At 45.5% G+C, this 22634-nt stretch overlaps 1 protein-coding gene across 1 annotated transcript in view; it reads left to right on the plus strand.

Moving 5' to 3' along the window:
* pxk (PX domain containing serine/threonine kinase) overlaps positions 1-21390 on the plus strand; it is a 61462-nt gene extending 40072 nt beyond the window's left edge. Inside the window, exons 9-18 of the mRNA XM_038983911.1 lie at positions 3845-3946; positions 4381-4542; positions 6138-6255; positions 9025-9103; positions 9283-9409; positions 9583-9669; positions 10950-11013; positions 12601-12660; positions 18295-18543; positions 18716-21390. Coding sequence (XP_038839839.1) covers positions 3845-3946; positions 4381-4542; positions 6138-6255; positions 9025-9103; positions 9283-9409; positions 9583-9669; positions 10950-11013; positions 12601-12660; positions 18295-18536 — 1041 coding nt within the window. The 3' untranslated portion in view covers positions 18537-18543; positions 18716-21390. The remainder of the gene's footprint in view (positions 1-3844; positions 3947-4380; positions 4543-6137; positions 6256-9024; positions 9104-9282; positions 9410-9582; positions 9670-10949; positions 11014-12600; positions 12661-18294; positions 18544-18715) is intronic.
* The last annotated feature ends 1244 nt before the right edge of the window (positions 21391-22634 follow it).

Below are 22634 nucleotides of genomic sequence, written 5' to 3' on the forward strand. Positions count from 1 at the left end.
CTGGTAGTTGTTTAGTCCCAGCCAGCACACTGGTAGTTGTTTAGTCCCAGCCAGCACACTGGTAGTTGTTTAGTTTGGAACACAACCCTGTATCCCAGCCAGCACACTGGTAGTTGTTTAGTTTGGAACACAACCCTGTATCCCCGCCATCACACAATTACTGTAGTTGTTTAGTTTGGAACTCAACCCTGTATCCCAGCCAGCACACTGGTAGTTGTTTAGTTTGGAACTCAACCCTGTATCCCAGCCAGCACACTGGTAGTTGTTTAGTTTGGAACTCAACCCTGTATCCCAGCCAGCACACTGGTAGTTGTTTAGTTTGGAACTCAACCCTGTATCCCAGCCAGCACACTGGTAGTTGTTTAGTTTGGAACTCAACCCTGTATCCCAGCCAGCACACTGGTAGTTGTTTAGTTTGGAACACAACCCTGTATCCCAGCCAGCACACTGGTAGTTGTTTAGTCCCAGCCAGCACACTGGTAGTTGTTTAGTTTGGAACTCAACCCTGTATCCCAGCCAGCACACTGGTAGTTGTTTAGTCCCAGCCAGCACACTGGTAGTTGTTTAGTTTGGAACTCAACCCTGTATCCCAGCCAGCACACTGGTAGTTGTTTAGTCCCAGCCAGCACACTGGTAGTTGTTTAGTTTGGAACACAACCCTGTATCCCAGCCAGCACACTGGTAGTTGTTTAGTCCCAGCCAGCACACTGGTAGTTGTTTAGTTTGGAACACAACCCTGTATCCCAGCCAGCACACTGGTAGTTGTTTAGTCCCAGCCAGCACACTGGTAGTTGTTTAGTTTGGAACACAACCCTGTATCCCCGCCATCACACAATTACTGTTGTTGTTTAGTTTGGAACACAACCCTGTATCCCCGCCATCACACAATTACTGTTGTTGTTTAGTTTGGAACACAACCCTGTATCCCAGCCATCACACAATTACTGTTGTTGTTTAGTTTGGAACACAACCCTGTATCCCCGCCATCACACAATTACTGTTGTTGTTTAGTTTGGAACACAACCCTGTATCCCCGCCATCACACAATTACTGTAGTTGTTTAGTTTGGAACACAACCCTGTATCCCAGCCATCACACAATTACTGTTGTTGTTTAGTTTGGAACACAACCCTGTATCCCAGCCATCACACAATTACTGTTGTTGTTTAGTTTGGAACACAACCCTGTATCCCCGCCATCACACAATTACTGTTGTTGTTTAGTTTGGAACACAACCCTGTATCCCAGCCATCACACAATTACTGTTGTTGTTTAGTTTGGAACACAACCCTGTATCCCCGCCATCACACAATTACTGTTGTTGTTTAGTTTGGAACACAACCCTGTATCCCCGCCATCACACAATTACTGTTGTTGTTTAGTTTGGAACACAACCCTGCATCCCCGCCATCACACAATTACTATAGTTGTTTACGCAATCCAAAATCAGTCCGTTATAAATATCAATCTGGGTCAGGTGGGCGCCATTTAAAAGCTTGTTCTATTGCCAACACGACTAGCTAATACGATTTTAGTGTTAGGCTTTCACAATGAAATTGAGGAGGCAGACTCAATGCTGCAGGACTTTTTTTAGAATATTAATTTATGTTCAAAGATTCATCCTCCAGGACCCATCAACGTTGAAGAATATACAGTACATCGGTCACAGGCTTTAGGAAATGTGTTGATTTTTGGTTATTTTATTAGGATCCCCATTAGCTGTTGTGAAAGCAGCAGCTAATCTTCCTGGGGTTCCACATGAAACATGATATAATACAGAACGTTTATAGACAAGAACAGCTCAAGGACAGAGCTACATCAATGTATTTAAAAAAAGGCACACGTAGCCTACATATTGATACAAACTATCTAGGTCAAATAGATGTGAGGTGTTGCTTTATCAGTAAAAAAAATAAATAACAGGTTTGCTTTTCATTTGAGCAATAATGGCTCTAAAATACTGTACGCTTTCTTTATTCTGGATTTGGGGACTGTGAAAAGACCCCTGGTAGCATGTCTGGTGGGGTAAGTGTGTGTGTGTCAGAGCTTTGTGTAAGTTGACTATGCTGATGTTGTACCCACAAGAACAATCCGGACATACCCCCAACCAAAAACCCTGGATGAACGGAGATATCCGTTTATATTTATTTATTTTCACATCGCCTGTCATGGTGCAGAGAGGAGTTACCACATGGAGAAGTAGCCTATGTAGCTAGCTAGTGCCGTTAGTTCATTGTTCTCACATCAGTTGTCATGACGCTGGCGCTGCTCTCCTCACTCACTTCAGCTAGCTGCACCGCTCTCTCGACACACCCCTCCGGCCCTCCCTCTCCTCCCCACCGCTCTCTCTGATCAAGTATACTTGACTGCTAATCTAATTGAAATAGGATGAAACTGATATTAGCTGACTGATGAATATAACGCTTAAGATATTAGCATATTATTTACCTTAATTTTCCAACTCATGGTGAAATGTAGTATAATCAATGAAATAGAAACATTGGCACACAACTGGAAGCAGCTGGCACAGTAAACCTAAAGAATGGGAGCTCATTTCTCCCCTGAAGGCTTGAACCCATCTTAAAGGGATACCTCGATTTTGGCAATGAAGCCCTTTTATTTCCCCAGAGTCAAATGAACTCACAGATGCCATGTTTAAATGGACTGTTAATTCCTTTTTTAACACTCATTTTGTCTCAGGACTGCATGTGAGGGGATATACATACGCAGCCTGGTTAGCCATGTTATCATTGACTCAGTACTGGTACTCGGTGTATACAGCCATGTTATCATTGACTCAGTACTGGTACTCGGTGTATACAGCCATGTTATCATTGACTCAGTACTGGTACTCGGTGTATACAGCCATGTTATCATTGACTCAGTACTGGTACTCTGTGTATACAGCCATGTTATCATTGACTCAGTACTGGTACTCGGTGTATACAGCCATGTTATTGTTACTCGTTGTATTTGTATTATTACGGGTTTTACTTTTCTATTATATTGTTTCTCTCTGCGTTAAGGGCCTGTCAGTCAGCATTTCACTGTTAGTCCACACCTGTTGTTTAACCAACGTGACAAATAACATTTGATTTGTTAACTGTACAATCAAACACAGTGATCATAAACGTTGACACTGTAAATTACATTCATTTTATAAAAGGGTAAATGTGTGAAGTGCACATTTTGGACTCACAGGTGTTTAGCTTGTTTATGTGATGTCAAAGCTGTATTTATTATTATCCTCAGCATCTCATCTTTCAAAATACATGGAGTCCTCTTTTAATGTACAGCATGTCCTTCACTCTGGGCAACTTCTTGCTAATGTTGTGTTGTCAATCAGCAGGAGGGATGTGGGGGGGGATCTTCTTGTGATGCGCAGTGCTCAAATTCAGATCGTCAGTCAGTCAAAACCCATACAGAGCCTGACCTCTGACCTCATGTATAGCGTGTTACTGTATAGCCACTGACCTCTGACCTCATGTATAGCGTGTTACTGTACAGCCTCTGACCTCTGACCTCATGTATAGCGTGTTACTTTACAGCCACTGACCTCTGACCTCATGTATAGCGTGTTACTGTACAGCCACTGACCTCTGACCTCATGTATAGCGTGTTACTGTACAGCCACTGACCTCACGTGTTACTGTACAGCCACTACGTTCCTATTTAGGTGTTTATGCGTGTCCAGATCTGCCATTTTCAACCTGTATACGGGTAGGAGTGTAAAGGGTTAAAACCATGTAACCTTTGCTAAGTTTTTTTTTTTTTTTTTTTTTTTTTTTTTTTACACTTCTCATGTTCGTTCATTTTCAATTGAAGCTTTCCTTTCTGATTGTAGGTGAAGCCTAAAGAGGCCTTCATGAGGAAGCACTGCAACCCGAAGAAGATCCAGGGACTGGAGCTGCAGCAGATCAGGACGTACGGACGACAGATTCTGGAGGTACACACACACACAGTGGACTGGAGCTGCAGCAGATCAAAGACATATGGAAGACCGATTCTGGAGATTAAACACGCGCAGAAAGAATGAACACTAATATTTTGTAAAAATGGGGTCTTTTCAGTGTCTTATTTCCTCAACCACCCCTGGGACATCACACACACACACACACACACACACACACACACACACACACACACAGCTCAAGGCCATGTTCCTCACCCCCAGGATCGGGGGCATCACCCTCTGGATCAGACTCCAGATTATCACCCCCTGCAGCTATTGAATGTCATTTGTCACACTACATGTCACTGTTAAAGCCACGGTCCTTAATTCCTATTTCATTCAATGGCAGTCCAGTCACTTGATTTTGCTACATGTCATTGTTCAGAGTGATACCATCCTAAACTCTTGTCCTGTTTCTTTCCCGTCAGGTTCTGAAGTTCCTCCATGACAAAGGCTTTCCGTACGGTCACCTCCATGCCTCTAACATAGTGATAGAAGACAACACATGTAAAGTACTGGACATAGAGAACAGCCTGCTGGGCCTGCCCTCGTACTACCGGCCCTACATCACACAGTTCAGGAAAATCAACGTAAGTACTGGACAGTCTCCTGGGCCTGCCCTGGTACGGTCTCCTGGGCCTGCCCTGGTACGGTCTGCTGGGCCTGCCCTGGTACGGTCTGCTGGGCCTGCCCTGGTACGGTCTGCTGGGCCTGCCCTGGTACGGTCTGCTGGGCCTGCCCTGGTACGGTCTGCTGGGCCTGCCCTGGTACGGTCTGCTGGGCCTGCCCTGGTACGGCCTACCCTGGTACGGTCTGCTGGGCCTGCCCTGGTACGGCCTGCCCTGGTACGGCCTGCCCTGGTACGGCCTGCTGGGCCTGCCCTGGTACGGCCTGCCCTGGTACGGCCTGCTGGGCCTGCCCTGGTACGGCCTGCCCTGGTACGGCCTGCTAGGCCTGCCCTGGTACGGCCTGCTAGGCCTGCCCTGGTACGGCCTGCCCTGGTACGGCCTGCCCTGGTACGGCCTGCCCTGGTACGGCCTGCTGGGCCTGCCCTGGTACGGCCTGCCCTGGTACGGTCTGCTGGGCCTGCCCTGGTACGGCCTGCCCTGGTACGGTCTGCTGGGCCTGCCCTGGTACGGCCTGCCCTGGTACGGTCTGCTGGGCCTGCCCTGGTACGGTCTGCTGGGCCTGCCCTGGTACGGCCTGCCCTGGTACGGCCTGCCCTGGTACGGTCTGCTGGGCCTGCCCTGGTACGGTCTGCTGGGCCTGCCCTGGTACGGCCTGCCCTGGTACGGCCTGCCCTGGTACGGTCTGCTGGGCCTGCCCTGGTACGGTCTGCTGGGCCTGCCCTGTTACGGTCTGCTGGGCCTGCCCTGGTACGGGTCTGCTGGGCCTGCCCTGGTACGGGCCTCCTGGGCCTGCCCTGGTACGGGCCTCCTGGGCCTGCCCTGGTACGGGCCTCCTGGGCCTGCCCTGGTACGGGCCTCCTGGGCCTGCCCTGGTACAGTTGCTATAGCGGGATGTGTGTCGGTGGGTACAGTATGGTTGGTGCTTGCCACACCAGGGTTGTGGGTTCGATTCCCACAGAGGACCAATATGAAAAAGTAATGAGGATTTTTATGTATTCACTCACTACTGTAAGTGGCTCTGGATGAGACCGTCTGCTGAAAGACTACACTGTCTGTTTTAGATAGTTGTGGTCGTGTCATTAATACAGGTCACATGGGAATGTAATGCAGTGTCAGACAATACCGACCTTTTTATAGGTAGGGCGTCACCAGGGAAAACTCAGAGCCCTACTTAAAGGACTGGTTTTACGGACGTAGATGAAGCCTGCTCCTAATTTAAAAAATAATTCTCAATGAAGGTATCTCCAGTAAAAGTGTTTTTCAGTCAAATCAAGGTCTGGGAAACCAGCCTTAAAGGGGTGCTGATGACATGGATGTTCTGTGGTGTTCTGTGGTGATTAGTGTTTTTACATTTATTTTTCTCTGTAAATGTCCTGCTTCCCAACTAGCTCCCTTCCCAACTAGCTCCCTTCCCAACTAGCTCCCTTCCCAACTAGCTCCCTTCCCAACTAGCACCCTACTCCCTACATAGTGCACTACTTTTGAGCAGAGCCACTAGGACTTTGGGATGCAGACGATGTCTAACCCTAATGTCTTGTTTCTGTTAACCCTTTCAGACGACAGAGAGTATAGACGTATACTCTTTTGGACACTTACTGTATGAAATGACGTACGGAAGACCTCCTGATGCTGTGCCTGTCGACCAGTACCCTGCTGTGACTTACACCTCAGTGGGTAGGTACCACAACAGTACCCTGCTGTAACTTATACCTCAGTGGCTAGGTACCACCTCAGTGGCTAGGTACCACCTCAGTGGCTAGGTACCACAACAGTACCCTGCTGTAACTTATACCTCAGTGGGTAGGTACCACAACAGTACCCTGCTGTAACTTATACCTCAGTGGCTAGGTACCACCTCAGTGGCTAGGTACCACAACAGTACCCTGCTATAACTTATACCTCAGTGGCTAGGTACCACACCAGTGCCTAACACCTCAGTGGCTAGGTACCACACCAGTGCCTAACACCCCAGTGGCTAGGTACCACACCAGTGCCTAACACCCCAGTGGCTAGGTACCACACCAGTGCCTAACACCTCAGTGGCTAGGTACTAACATACTTACATTACTTAGGCTGTGTTTACACAGGAAGCCCAATTCTGATATTTTTCCACTACGCAGTCTTTTGAATGGGGCTGCCTGTGTAAGTTCTTGCATTTTCCTCCTAATGAACATGACCCTGATGTTTCCCTGTCCTCTCTCCTGACTTTTCCCTGTCCTCCCTCATGACGTTTCCCTGTCCTCTCTCCGGACGTTTCCCTGTCCTCTCTCCTAATGAACATGACCCTGACGTTTCCCTGTCCTCTCTCCTGACGTTTCCCTGTCCTCTCTCCTAATGAACATGACTCTGACGTTTCCCTGTCCTCTCCTCCTGACGTTTCCCTGTCCTCTCTCCTGACGTTTCCCTGTCCTCTCTCCTAATGAACATGACCCTGACGTTTCCCTGTCCTCTCTCCTAATGAACATGACCCTGACGTTTCCCTGTCCTCTCCTCCTGACGTTTCCCTGTCCTCTCCTCCTGACGAACATGACTCTGATTTTTAAAACGGAGTCTGTGTGGCTAGGCCACTTGGAGTAAACGGATACCAGACAGCACTCTGGTCATAGAGGGATGACAGACACAGACGCCCAGTCTAGAGCTGTGTTCCAATACTCATAGTAACCACACTAACTGTACTAATATGTGACGTAAATTGAGTATATAGAATGCTTATTGGTCGTACTATGGATACAGTTAGTATTCCAAACGTTCCCTGATGATGTACTACATTCGCCAATATACAAGCAATGGAAACTATTTCTGTGCGTTTAGGGCCCATAATGCAATTCTTCCAAAAATGGGCGTGGCTTTACAACGTTTTCAGATTTGAAGAAAATGGAGGAAAAATATTCAGCCGATACAAAGTTCATTGCTTTAACAAATTATGACAAATGTTAAAAGAATGTTGAGCAATGTAATAAACAAATTACTTTTCAAATAAGTTACGTTACACGTTATGTTGGGTGACAATTTGTTAGCTACGCTGTCCTTACGAACCACATAGCATATCATTACAGCAGTATGTACCGGTATGTTAGCTAGCTATGTAAAGTTAGTTGGCTACTAATACATCAAACTTGCCAGTATATTAACTATATGCTATCTAACTAACTACCCAACGTTTACTGACTTGATTATTCACGTCATTATTAGCTTAGCTAAGTGGTTTAGTCATGCGTTCTCAATGGACATGGTTAATGAAGTCATAAGATGTCTAGCTAGTAATTTGTTAGCTATGCTATGCTAACAAGCTATTAAGAAGTTGCATAGCAACAGCGTCACCCTCCGGTAGACGGGCCGAAGCGCTAGTACAATCAACTGAAAGGAGACCGTTAGTTTACAGTTTACTAAAATGAACTAATAGTATGTAGTGTATATACTCAGTAAGTATACAGTATGTTACTATGGGTATTCGTACAAAGCTTAGGAGTTTAATGATGAAACAGAGTCTGTGTACGGAGGGGAAACGGGATAAAATAAATTTAATTAATACAATGTCAATCCCATTAACAATATTACATGTCAGCAATCTCAAAACTTAATTTACAATAAGAGAAAAATGACACACTATAATTCCTCTCAGGAGAATTCACATTGCAGTTACCAACTGGTAGGCGTTGTATAAAATGGTAAGAGAACTGGTGAAGAATGTTACCCCTTTATCATACAAATGTCTTGTTGCCGTGGTGAATAACAAGTGGTTGCCACGGTGAATAATTCAATAATAATAATTGATAGGACATATAAAAGGAAACGTCAAAGAGTTTACCGGAATCTCTAAATGGAAATCAATAAATCAATAAAATGTCCTTGTAGATCTAATTACATTTTAGAGTATTCTAAATTCAAATCAAAGGAGCTTTTATACACTTTCCCTGTCCTCTCCTGATGTTGTCCTCTCCTCTCTCCTGATGTTGTCCTCTCCTGATGTTGTCCTCTCCTGATGTTGTCCTCTCCTCTCTCCTGATGTTGTCCTCTCCTGATGCTCTCCTGATGCTCTCCTGATGCTCTCCTGATGCTCTCCTGATGCTCTCCTGATGTTGTCCTCTCTCCTGATGTTGTCCTCTCTCCTGATGTTGTCCTCTCTCCTGATGTTGTCCTCTCTCCTGATGTTGTCCTCTCTCCTGATGTTGTCCTCTCTCCTGATGCTCTCCTCTCTCCTGATGTTGTCCTCTCTCCTGATGTTGTCCTCTCTCCTGATGCTCTCCTCTCCTGATGCTGTCCTCTCTCCTGATGTTGTCCTCTCCTCTCTCCTGATGTTGTCCTCTCCTCTCTCCTGATGTTGTCCTCTCCTGATGTTGTCCTCTCTCCTGATGTTGTCCCTGTCTTCTCCTCTCTCCCGATGTGCCCCTGATGTGTCCCTGACCTCTCCCGATGTGCCCCTGACCTCTCCTCTCTCCGTAGTGTCTGTGCTGCAATCCATCCTGTCCACAGATGCCTGTAAGACTGGGATGCCCACTGTTGCACAACTGCTGCAGACACCGTGAGTAGAGTACATTTCAACAGCCCATCAGTGAGAAGATCACATCATAGCCTACCACTGAAGAAGTCATCACTTTATCGCCTTTGTAGATAAGTAACGTGCGGCGCTTGTGTGTTATCTTTGAAAACGGTCAATAATGAAGTGTGTCTCTCTCTTTCTCCCACTCTCTGTCCTGGTAGGCTGTTCAGCGACGTGCTGCTGTTTCACTCAGAGAAACTCCAGTTCAAGATCCCCAACAAATTAAGAGACGCCTTGAAAACTGCCAAAGAGTGCATGGAAAAGCGACTCCAAGAAGAGCAGAAAACGGTTGGTATATTTACTCCTTACAGCCAGTTTCCTGGAGCCAGACTGGAGCCAGATAAGATGGATAGTTTCCTGGAGCCAGAAAAGCTGTGATGGCTGGCTGGCTGGCTGGCTGGCTGGCTGGATGGGTGGAAGAAAGGAACGATTGATTGATTGGTGTTTGATCATCTCCTCAGAACCAGCAGCACAGGAGGCTGACCAGAGCTCAGTCCCACCACGGCTCAGAGGAGGAGAAGAGGAGGAGGAAGATACTGGCTAGAAAGGTAGAGAACACCATCACAGACTCGGGCACACCCGCACAGACGTATGGTTCCTGTGTGGTACCAGTCCATGTATCTAGATACGTATGGTTCCTGTGTGGTACCAGTCCATGTATCGTTCCTGTGTGGTACCAGTCCATGTATCTAGATACGTATGGTTCCTGTATGGTACCAGTCCATGTATCTAGATAAGTATGGTACCAGTCCATGTATCTAGATACGTATGGTTCCTGTATGGTACCAGTCCATGTATCTAGATAAGTATAGTTCCTGTGTGGTACCAGTCCATGTATCTAGATACGTATGGTTCCTGTGTGGTACCAGTCCATGTATCTAGATACGTATGGTTCCTGTGTGGTACCAGTCCATGTATCTAGGTACGTATAGTTCCTGTGTGGTACCAGTCCATGTATCTAGATAAGTATGGTTCCTGTGTGGTACCAGTCCATATATCGTTCCTGTATGGTACCAGTCCATATATCTAGATACGTATGGTTCCTGTATGGTACCAGTCCATATATCTAGATGCGTATGGTTCCTGTGTGGTACCAGTCCATATATCTAGATACGTATGGTTCCTGTGTGGTACCAGTCCATATATCTAGATACGTATGGTTCCTGTGTGGTACCAGTCCATATATCTAGATAAGTATGGTTCCTGTATGGTACCAGTCCATGTATCTAGATACGTATAGTTCCTGTGTGGTACCAGTCCATGTATCTAGATACGTATGGTTCCTGTGTGGTACCAGTCCATGTATCGTTCCTGTGTGGTACCAGTCCATGTATCTAGATACGTATGGTTCCTGTGTGGTACCAGTCCATGTATCGTTCCTGTGTGGTACCAGTCCATGTATCTAGATACGTATGGTTCCTGTGTGGTACCAGTCCATGTATCGTTCCTGTGTGGTACCAGTCCATGTATCTAGATACGTATGGTTCCTGTGTGGTACCAGTCCATGTATCGTTCCTGTGTGGTACCAGTCCATGTATCTAGATACGTATGGTTCCTGTATGGTACCAGTCCATGTATCTAGATAAGTATGGTACCAGTCCATGTATCTAGATACGTATGGTTCCTGTGTGGTACCAGTCCATGTATCGTTCCTGTGTGGTACCAGTCCATGTATCGTTCCTGTGTGGTACCAGTCCATGTATCTAGATACGGATTGAATCATCTTAAAACGGAACGAAGCAGATCCCTAGCACACACACACACACGATTCATTATCATTTTGTAGCAGAATTGTCATTGATAGAAATATGTTTGTTTGTTTTTGTAGAAGTCCAGACAGTCGGCCTATGAGAACGAGGAGGATCATTCTGTGAAGTACAACAACAACTCTGGTATGTCATCAGCACTGTGGTTTAAATAGACTGTGAATATACTCCTGCTGAGTGCTCAAACAGAAATGTATTAACTCTTTATTATAAGACTAAAACGTGAACTGTGTTTTTCAATGTGGCTAAAGCATGCTCTAGTGGAGGCTGCAAGGTAATAACATAGTACAGCTAGGCTCTCTAACCCTGTTCCCGGAGAGCAACCCTCCTATAGGTTAACTCCAACCCTGTTCCTGAAGAGCTACCCTCCTATAGGTTAACCCCAACCCTGTTCCTGAAGAGCTACCCTCCAATAGGTTAACTCCAACCCTGTTCCTGGAGAGCTACCCTCCTATAGGTTAACCCCAACCCTGTTCCTGAAGAGCTACCCTCCAATAGGTTAACTCCAACCCTGTTCCTGGAGAGCTACCCTCCTATAGGTTAACTCCAACCCTGTTCCTGGAGAGATACCCTCCTATAGGTTAACTCCAACCCTGTTCCTGGAGAGCTACCCTCCTATAGGTTAACTCCAACCCTGTTCCTGGAGAGCTACCCTCCTATAGGTTAACTCCAACCCTGTTCCTGGAGAGATACCCTCCTATAGGTTAACTCCAACCCTGTTCCTGGAGAGCTACCCTCCTATAGGTTAACTCCAACTCTGTTCCTGAAGAGCTACCCTCCTATAGGTTAACTCCAACCCTGTTCCTGGAGAGCTACCCTCCTATAGGTTAACTCAAACCCTGTTCCTGAAGAGATACCCTCCTATAGGTTAACTCCAACCCTGTTCCTGGAGAGCTACCCTCCTATAGGTTAACTCCAACTCTGTTCCTGAAGAGCTACCCTCCTATAGGTTAACTCCAACCCTGTTCCTGGAGAGCTACCCTCCTATAGGTTAACTCAAACCCTGTTCCTGAAGAGATACCCTCCTATAGGTTAACTCCAACCCTATTCCTGGAGAGCTACCCTCCTATAGGTTAACTCCAACCCTGTTCCTGGAGAGATACCCCCCTGTAGGTTTTAACTCCAACCCTGTTCCTGGAGAGATACCCTCCTGTAGGTTTTAACTCCAACCCTAATCTAGTACACCTAATTCTAATAATCAGCTGCTTGATAAACTGAATCAGGTCAGTTACAACTGGGGTTGGAGTGAAAACCTACAGGAGGGTATCTCTCCAGGAACAGGGTAGGAGTTAAAACCTACAGGAGGGTATCTCTCCAGGAACAGGGTTGGAGTTAAAACCTACAGGAGGGTATCTCTCCAGGAACAGGGTTGGAGTTAAAACCTACAGGAGGGTCTCTCTCCAGGAACAGGGTTGAAGAGACCCCTGACTTAGGTAGTTATATAGTACTATAGTTTTGGGTTTTAACATTAGAAAATGTCCATACACATGGATGACATAGCAGCTTTGTTTCACCCTGGCAACACTGACATGGCAACACTGTTTTCATTGCAATGCTGGCTGACTGACTGGCTGACTGACTGACTGACTGACTGACTGACTGGCTGGCTGGCTGGCTGGCTGACTGACTGACTGACTGGCTGGCGGGCTGGCGGGCTGGCGGGCTGGCGGGCTGGCTGGCAGACTGATCGGATGTCTATCTTCCTGTCTTTAGGTTCAGGAGCCAGCTCCCCACCGACCTCTCCCTCCTCCCCCACCCCTCCTCACACTACAGGTAGGTACCAACTATATTAGCATGAAGATATGCAGCTTTTAGTAACTAATCAGCCTGTTATGTTAAACAGTGTTTTCCACTAGCGCCGGCTGGCGGCTAATCAGCCTGTTACGTACTCATTTTCAGCCGGATACATTTTCCACTTCATATTAACTAGGCTACTTTTCATTTAAACGTTTTCTATTTACTTGTCCGTCGAGCCTTCTCCCACTAGAATGAACGATATGCGTCTTCTAGCGATTTGATAGGACAAGGCGCCTGTCAGTCACAAAGCCATGACAGGGAAACGCAACAGAGAGGAAGAGGCAAAGCGAGAGGTTTCACTCTCACCAAAATCTGTCCGATGCGTTTCTAGGAGCTTATTGTAGGCTATTTACTGGGTTTTAATTGACAACTGAACAGCAAGTGTTGACTGGTTTTATAAAAGGTGTTGAAGTTACTGACTAAAGTCGATCTACTATAAATCCGTTTGCCATTCATAAATCATTCCAACGTGAATCATACAGTGCCTTCAGAAAGTATTCACACTCCTTGACATTTTTCTTAATTTTTTGTTGTTGGATTAATTGTCAACCATTTGTAACATCTACATAAAATACTCTGTCAAAGTAGAAGAATAATTCTAACTTTTGTAATTTTATTAAAATTATACACTAATATCTTGATTATATAAGTATTCAACCCCCTGAGTCAATAGATGTTAGAATCACCTTTGGCAGCCATGACAGCTGTGAGTCGTTCTGGGCAAGTCTCAAAGAGCTTTGCACGGCTGGATTGTACAAGATTAGCATCATTTTTTGGGGGTTTTGTTCTTCAAGCTCTGTCATATTGGTTATTAATCATTGCTAGACAGCTTCCAATTGGCTTATTCATCACCCCTCCTCTCCCCTGTAACTATTCTCCAGGTTGTTGCTGTAAATGAGAATGTGTTCTCAGTCAATTTACCTGGTAAAATAAGGGTTTAGGGGGGGGAAAAATAGCAATTTTCAGGTTTTCAAGCCAATTTAAGTCAAAACTGTAACTAAGCCTCTTGGGAACATTCTATGTCGTCTTGGTAAGCAACTCCAGTGTAGATTTGGCCTTTGTGTTTTAGGTTATTGTCCTGCTGAAAGGTGTATTCATCTCCCAGTGTCTGGTGGAAAGCAGACTGAACCTGGTTTTCTTCTAGGGTTTTGCCTATGCTTAGCTCCATTCCCTTTCTTTTTATTAAAAAAAAACTCCCTAGTCCTTAACGATGACAAGCATACCCATAACATGATGCAGCGGCCACCATGCTTGAAAATATGAAGTGGTACTCAGTGATGTGTTTTATTGGATTTGCCCCAAACATAATGATTTGTATTCAGAACATAACGGACATTTCTTTGCCACATTTTTTGCAGAATTACTTTAGTGCCTTGTTGAAACAGGATGCATGTTCTGGAATATTTTTTATTCTGTACAGGCTTCCTCCTTTTCACTCTGTCATTTAGGTTAGTATTGTGGAGTAACTACAGTGTTGATCCATCCTCAGTTTTCTCCTATCACAGCCATTAAACTCTAACTCTTTTTTAAAAGTCACCATTGGCCTCATGGTGAAATCCCTGAGCGGTTTCCTTCCTCTCCGGCAACTGAGTTAGGAAGGACGCCTGTATCTTTGTAGTGACTGGGTATATTGATACACCATACAAAGTGTAATTAATAACTTCACCATGCTCAAAGGTATTTTTTTACTCATCTACCAATAGGTGCCCTCCTTTTTTGCGAGGCATTGGAAAACCTCCCTGGTCATTATGTTTTGAAATTCACTGCTCGACTGAGGGATCTTACAGAACATTGTTCAGAGATGAGGTAGTCATTAAAATATCCCATTAAACACTATTATTGGACTTGTTTAGCAAATGTCTAAATGCACTGTCTGTCCATGGTATCACTCTCTGACAAGTAAACCAAAAGATTCCCTTTCCTAGGATGTTGAGGCTTGACAGACAATGACACCAAAGTGAGTGACTCTCTTGTCTCGTCAGCCAGTGTAGCCTACCGAATGGCGTCGGTGAGAGAACCGTTTATTTGGCTCCCTAATTTGCGTAAGCTACTGGTAGGCCTAGGCTTTTTGGCTATTATTTGCAGATAAACGATGAAAACGGCGTATCATCACTGTAGGGAACAATAGGTAGAGGAGAGCCTCATTCTCGTCCAAATTTGATCACTGGGGCCCTCGTGGAATCCAGGCATTAAAAACTGAATTCAACAATATTCAACTTTAGTGGGAAATTTAATAACATTTATTGATTTGCCCAAGTTTATCATAAGACATGAACAGAATGCATCAGTAATTGATATTTCCTGACACTTTATGAGGAGGCAACGAGAATGTGTGTGTGTGTGTGTGTGTGTGTGCTCGTTAGCGATGATGCTAATGAAAACAGTCTTCTGGTACTCTATGGTAGATACCAGACCCTCCGGTTCACACAGACTATAACTCTATGGTAGATACCAGACCCTCCGGTTCACACAGACTATAACTCTATGGTAGATACCAGACCCTCCGGTTCACACAGACTATAACTCTATGGTAAATACCAGACCCTCCGGTTCACACAGACTATAACTCTATGGTAGATACCAGACCCTCCGGTTCACACAGACTATAACTCTATGGTAGATACCAGACCCTCCGGTTCACACAGACTATAACTCTATGGTAGATACCAGACCCTCCGGTTCACACAGACTATAACTCTATGGTAGATACCAGACCCTCCGGTTCACACAGACTATAACTCTATGGTAGATACCAGACCCTCCGGTTCACACAGACTATAACTCTATGGTAAATACCAGACCCTCCGGTTCACACAGACTATAACTCTATGGTAGATACCAGACCCTCCGGTTCACACAGACTATAACTCTATGGTAGATACCAGACCCTCCGGTTCACACAGACTATAACTCTATGGTAGATACCAGACCCTCCGGTTCACACAGACTATAACTCTATGGTAGATACCAGACCCTCCGGTTCACACAGACTATAACTCTATGGTAGATACCAGACCCTCCGGTTCACACAGACTATAACTCTATGGTAAATACCAGACCCTCCGGTTCACACAGACTATAACTCTGGCAGTTTTGAAATCAGTCTGCACCCTGCCCATTTGATACTGATGGAAGTAACAGTTCCTCCTCAGTGATGTGCGTGAGGTGTGTGTTGTAACCATGTCTTAGCAGTGTTTTCCGTATGGTGGGGCTCCCCCTTGTGGTAAGACAGAGGCATTATAATGGTAATGGAGAACATGTAGTATTAGGTTAGATGAAGCACTGGTACAGAGTTTTAGATAGAGGCAGTTTTGAGACTTTTTTAAAAATATATATATGATTTCATGATGTCTTGAGTTCTATCAAAGAGTATGGTGATTTTATAAGGAAGATTGTATTTGTAAGCATGCATATTGGTGTCTATATACTTTTTTCAACAACCATACTGTATATTAGACTAGTAAGGCTATTTAGTTTTTAGCTGGTGAAAACCGACTGGTAACTTGAATGTAATTTGTTTAATTTTTTTATGATGTTGTCCTCATATTATCATGTGATTTACTATTGCCGATGGACCATCTGAGTAGTTATTCTCATCATACTTCAACGGCTCTTTTCTTGTTTATATACTTTTTCATTCATTTTCCACTCAGCTAATCAATAATCACACCACACTGTAAATAATGAACATTAGTTTTGATTAACAGTAGTGTTGATTGTACTCAAGGTACTGATGACCAATAACAGTAATTAATCTGCCTCTCTTTTCCTCCCTTTGCTGTCTGTCTGCCAAGTAGAGCATGCATCATTTTGAACATGTGTGGGGTAAAGTAATTCAATAATTCTTATATGTTTGTAAAGCTGTAGTCGACCCTGAATCACAGCAAGTACACTACAATACAGTACTCTGTACTACTGTAGTTAGGCTTGTCTCCATAGTAGAAGTATGGAATGACACTGCTCAGAGAAAATGAGATGAGACAAATACTAATGGAGAAACACACATTGTTTTGCAGGATCCACATATCTTAATTATGGAAATATTTTAGAGCTTTATATTATAGAACCTATTCTAGATGACAATCTTAAGAGTAAATTACAAATCCAACGCGATTATAATAGTGAGATGTCCGTTTTAAAATGGTGGGGTGTCGTCCGTTTTTAAATTGGAGGGGCGTCGTCCGTTTTGAAAATGTGCCGGGCGTCGTCCGTTTTAAAACGGCGGGGCGTCGTCCGTTTGCAAATGGTGCCGGGCGTCGTCCGTTTGCAAATGGTGCCGGGCGTCGTCCGTTTTGAAATGGTGCCGGGCGTCGTCCGTTTGCAAATGGTGCCGGGCGTCGTCCGTTTGCAAATGGTGCCGGGCGTCGTCCGTTTGCAAATGGTGCCGGGCGTCGTCCGTTTGCAAATGGTGCCGGGCGTCGTCCGTTTGCAAATGGTGCCGGGCGTCGTCCGTTTGCAAATGGTGCCGGGCGTCGTCCGTTTGCAAATGGTGCCGGGCGTCGTCCGTTTTGAAATGGTGCCGGGCGTCGTCCGTTTTGAAATGGTGCCGGGCGTCGTCCGTTTTGAAATGGTGCCGGGCGTCGTCCGTTTTGAAATGGTGCCGGGCGTCGTCCGTTTTGAAATGGTGCCGGGCGTCGTCCGTTTTGAAATGGTGCCGGGCGTCGTCCGTTTTGAAATGGTGCCGGGCGTCGTCCGTTTTGAAATGGTGCCGGGCGTCGTCCGTTTTGAAATGGTGCCGGGCGTCGTCCGTTTTGAAATGGTGCCGGGCGTCGTCCGTTTTGAAATGGTGCCGGGCGTCGTCCGTTTTGAAATGGTGCCGGGCGTCGTCCGTTTTGAAATGGTGCCGGGCGTCGTCCGTTTTGAAATGGTGCCGGGCGTCGTCCGTTTGCAAATGGTGCCGGGCGTCGTCCGTTTGCAAATGGTGCCGGGCGTCGTCCGTTTGCAAATGGTGCCGGGCGTCGTCCGTTTGCAAATGGTGCCGGGCGTCGTCCGTTTGCAAATGGTGCCGGGCGTCGTCCGTTTGCAAATGGTGCCGGGCGTCGTCCGTTTGCAAATGGTGCCGGGCGTCGTCCGTTTGCAAATGGTGCCGGGCGTCGTCCGTTTGCAAATGGTGCCGGGCGTCGTCCGTTTGCAAATGGTGCCGGGCGTCGTCCGTTTGCAAATGGTGGTGTGTTTCAACATCTAACACCAACCTTCAGATTTCTGCTCACTAAAACGTAAAATATTAGTAGTTAAAATTTAATTAAAGATGTATTTTATTTCATCTCCTGTATTGATTTGCCTTTGCTTGCTTGGTAAAAGGGTGTCTGCAACTTTAAAACGTCACAATCTGCAATGATCAAAACATTTAACGTTTATTCCTTTTTTGGGGGGGGATATTTATTTTTTACCAGTTGTCATTGATATTGTCCACCTCCCAACAAATGTTTTTGCTCAGATAACCCTCGCAGACTCAAACACTGCTTGAAGCTCAAGTGTAACATTGTAGATTGTGATCCCTGTGGTTTTAATTGATGAGATTGGAAACACTGATACAGAAAACATATTGATGTATTCTTATACATCAGACAACCACGCAATGTTCTAACAGTTGATTTCTTGTTGATGCAGGAGTTGCACCACCACCTCCTCCTCCTCCTCCTCTACCTCCTCCAAGTGATAACCCTGGCCAGTCCCACCCCCCTCCGCATCCTCCTCTCCCTGGGTCAGGTCCTCCTCCTGCCAACGGTGTGGGGCGTGGTGCCCTCCTCAGCTCCATCACATCATTCAGTATAGGCAAACTGAAGAAAGCAGGGACCATCGACCGCAGCATCCAACGCTCTGAAGAGGATCGCTCTTCCTTCTCATCCTGACCCTGTGGTCCCAGTCACCCCTAAAGGTTACCTCTCATCCTGACCCTGTGGTCCCAGTCACCCCTAAAGGTTACCTGTCGCCCTGACCCTGTGGTCCCAGTCACCCCTAAAGGTTACCTGTCGCCCTGACCCTGTGGTCCCATCCACCCCTAAAGGTTACCTCTCATCCTGACCCTGTGGTCCCAGTCACCCCTAAAGGTTACCTCTCATCCTGACCCTGTGGTCCCAGTCACCCCTAAAGGTGACCTGTCGTCCTGACCCTGTGGTCCCATCCACCCCTAAAGGTGACCTGTCGTCCTGACCCTGTGGTCCCAGTCACCCCTGAAGGTTACCTCTCATCCTGACCCTGTGGTCCCAGTCACCCCTAAAGGTTACCTGTCGTCCTGACCCTGTTGTTAGAACCACCTATAAAGGTTACCTGTTGTCCTGCTCAATCACTTTTTTGCTCCTTCAGTTTTTTTTCTTCTAAATTTAGTTCCTGTCCGATGAGTTGACCCCCGGCCCTTAAGGTTTAAGGTAGGGGATGGGGCATCAACTCCTTTCCAATATGGCCGCCTAGGTTGGTTCTCCCTTTAGCACAAAAATGACTGGTCAGTGGACTGTACAGGTGGTTTAAAGATGAGGTGGCATCAGACAAGTCTGGTGTCTATCTGGAAGACTGCAGTGAATGACTTATGATTTCAGTGGAGCGTGTTTCTTCTTATTTACAGCGAAGTGACTTGACTGGAACGTACAAGCAACTGTGAGGGAAGTGATGCAGAAAGCAAGCATATGAACCGCAGGTGTTTTAGAGGGACTCTGACCTGACATCCACCAACCAACAGCATGTCATCACAGTGAGACGACTATGAAAGAACTGTCAGGGACTCTGACCTGACATCCACCAACCAACAGCATGTCATCACAGTGAGACGACTATGAAAGAACTGTCAGGGACTCTGACCTGACATCCACCAACCAACAGCATGTCATCACAGTGAGACGACTATGAAAGAACTGTCAGGGACTCTGACCTGACATCCACCAACCAACAGCATGTCATCACAGTGAGACGACTATGAAAGAACTGTCTGTGTCATCACAGTGAGATGACTATGAAAGAACAGCGTGTCATCACAGTGAGACGACTATGAAAGAACAGCGTGTCATCACAGTGAGACGACTATGAAAGAACAGCATGTCATCACAGTGAGACGACTATGAAAGAACAGCGTGTCATCACAGTGAGACGACTATGAAAGAACTGTCGGTCTGTATTATTGTTTATTGACGTTGGACAGTTGTACGTCAATGTTTATTGTATCTGTATTCTTTATCTTTTTGTTTTCTTGGAATGAATGGAAGGAGATGTGATGCTGTTGGACTGTCTGTGTTGCTTATGTCTATGTGCCACATTCATCTCTGTGGCTGCGTCCCAAATGGCCTCCCATTTCCTATATAGTGCACTACTTAGTAGTAGTCTGCTATATAGGGAAATGGGTGCCATTTTCAAATGCACACATAGATTAAAAAAAATCAACGTACGCTGCAAGGATTAAAACCTTTAGATTTACCCATGGCCGCTTGTTTAGTAAATGAGGACCACCAGAAATCTGTCATCATTCAGTATGCAAAATAATTAACCCAAATGATGACATGCTGTACTTACTGGTATTAATCAGTAACAGTGTACAAGTTAAGATTCAAATACCTTTTTAAAATATTGTTTTGCTTTTTCCTCTCAAATAGCAGTGTAAAGATGTTGAAGGATCGACTATTTCTCTGCTGCACTTTACCGATGGGGAGGGGTTTTCTCTATGATCCAGGATTGACACACAACTGGGAGCAGTTTACTGGGAGAATGTATCTAAAAATGGATTCTGGTGTTTACAAGAAATAATCGTAATCCTGAAATTAGTTAACTAGCTAATCTGTTATTGATCATCATGATCTGTACCTCTGCTACATCCAACCACTGTCAGAGGAACTGAAGGGACAGTACACCCTCAATCTGTCTGAAAAGCAAAGTTACAATCTGCAGAACTGTCTGAAATGCTTTGTCTTGTCAACATTACAAGATTAACCTGTTTTCAAGATTGATACATTGGCACATTCAGGACAATTACTAATTGGCTGCATTTGCACAGGCAGCACAATTCTTATCTTTTGCCAATAATTGGTCTTTTGGCCAATCAGATCATATCCTTTGCCAATAATTGGGCAAAAGATAAGAACTGGGTTGCTTGTGTAAACGCAGCCATCGAGTTTCATATCTCTGCTTATTGTTACCAGCTCTTTACATCACTAACAGAGTGGTGTGCACTTGTATGTAACAATACCCAGAATACATTTCCCCTCATTATGTAATTTTATCCAATTTCGCCTGTTTTTTCCAGTTCAGGGGTCGTCTAAGTGAGGCTTCAGTATGACATTGTGTTTATTTGGCAGCCGTTTCTCCAATAAGAATGCTCCATAGTTTATGTAATTAATAATGCTGTTAGTTTTTATAATTAAGTCTTTCTATCATCGCTGCCTGCCAACCTTTCTGATTTGCACTGCTGAGTATGGCGTTTTGACAGTATGGATTAACAACTAGGTGACAGGAAAACAAAAATATTTTATGATTGAAGATGACTGCACTTTAAGATGAAGTTACTAATATTTTCCAAACCCTTTTTTTGGGTTTGGGGTGGTGGGGGTTGTATGAAACCATCTATTGTCCGTCTGCTGCATTAAAACATTAAAAATTTGAAACTGTTTGGGGTTTGTATGTTTGACTCTGCACAGCTGTGTCGGGAAAAAAATACAATGTTATCTACATTGCCGTATTATACTTATTTTATTAAAATCATGGACTGAAATGTGTGGTTTTGAACTCTTTGCTCTGTGTGTTTATTTTAGTGGATGTAAAGTAACTTGACACCCCATCGGTCACGATCCCTAACTACAAACACATCACAACATCACAGGACAAGTCCCCTAGCAACCTTCACATGCACTTTCTACTGGCTAATGAGATTCTCTACTGTATTGAGGACTACTGTATTAAAGCCTACTGTAAACTATGGTAATAAGGACTACTGTATTAAAACATACTGTAAACTACGGTAATAAGTCTGACTAAAGCAACAATGTGGCCAATGCATGTTCCATTTGGGCCTCCCGAGTGGCACATTGGTCTAAGGCACTGCATCGCCGGGTTCGATTCCGCGCTGTAGCACAACCGGCCGTGATGGACAGTCGCATAGGGCTGCGCACAATTGGCCCAGCATCGACCGGGTTAGGGGAAGGTTTGGCCCAGCGTCGTCCGGGTTAGGGGAAGGTTTGGCCCAGCGTCGTCCGGGTTAGGGGAGGGTTTGGCCCAGCGTCGTCCGGGTTAGGGGAGGGTTTGGCCCAGCATCGACCGGGTTAGGGGAGGGTTTGGCCCAGCGTCGTCCGTGTTAGGGGAGGGTTTGGCCCAGCATCGACCGGGTTAGGGGAGGGTTTGGCCCAGCGTCGTCCGGGTTAGGGGAAGGTTTGGCCCAGCGTCGTCCGGGTTAGGGGAGAGTTTGGCCCAGCATCGACCGGGTTAGGGGAGGGTTTGGCCCAGCGTCGTCCGTGTTAGGGGAGGGTTTGGCCCAGCGTCGTCCGGGTTAGGGGAGGGTTTGGCCGTCATTGTAAAAAGGATTTGTTCTTAACTGACTTACCTAGATAAAGGTTCAATAAAAATATTTTTTAAACAATGTTGGAGTTGAACTAAGCACAGAACTGACAGGTTTAATAGCTTGTGTGCTGTCCAACTATGTCATGTACATACATCATCTGTCTAAATATGGTTAGTGCTGTGACTTTTGTTTTGAGCCTGCTATGTAAATACACGGCCTCTGTCAGTGTCATCACTAGTCTGGGCTATGCTAGCGACATCAGAAACTTAAGCATAGTAAATCTGAAGTGGCAGCTAAGCACAAATATCGGAATTAAAGCTCTGCTATGCTACATTTACTAGGCTGTTTTTTTTTTTTTTGTAAAACAAAATACATTTCGTTGGGATGCAAAAGGCTGGTGATGCTTCTTTTTGCTTTTGCCCTTGGATTTTCCCAGTCGCTCTGAGTTCTTCCGCTTCCTTTCCATGAGAATGGT

This window comes from Salvelinus namaycush, unplaced genomic scaffold (assembly GCF_016432855.1).
Source record: "Salvelinus namaycush isolate Seneca unplaced genomic scaffold, SaNama_1.0 Scaffold20, whole genome shotgun sequence".
Taxonomy (NCBI): Eukaryota; Metazoa; Chordata; class Actinopteri; order Salmoniformes; family Salmonidae; genus Salvelinus; species Salvelinus namaycush.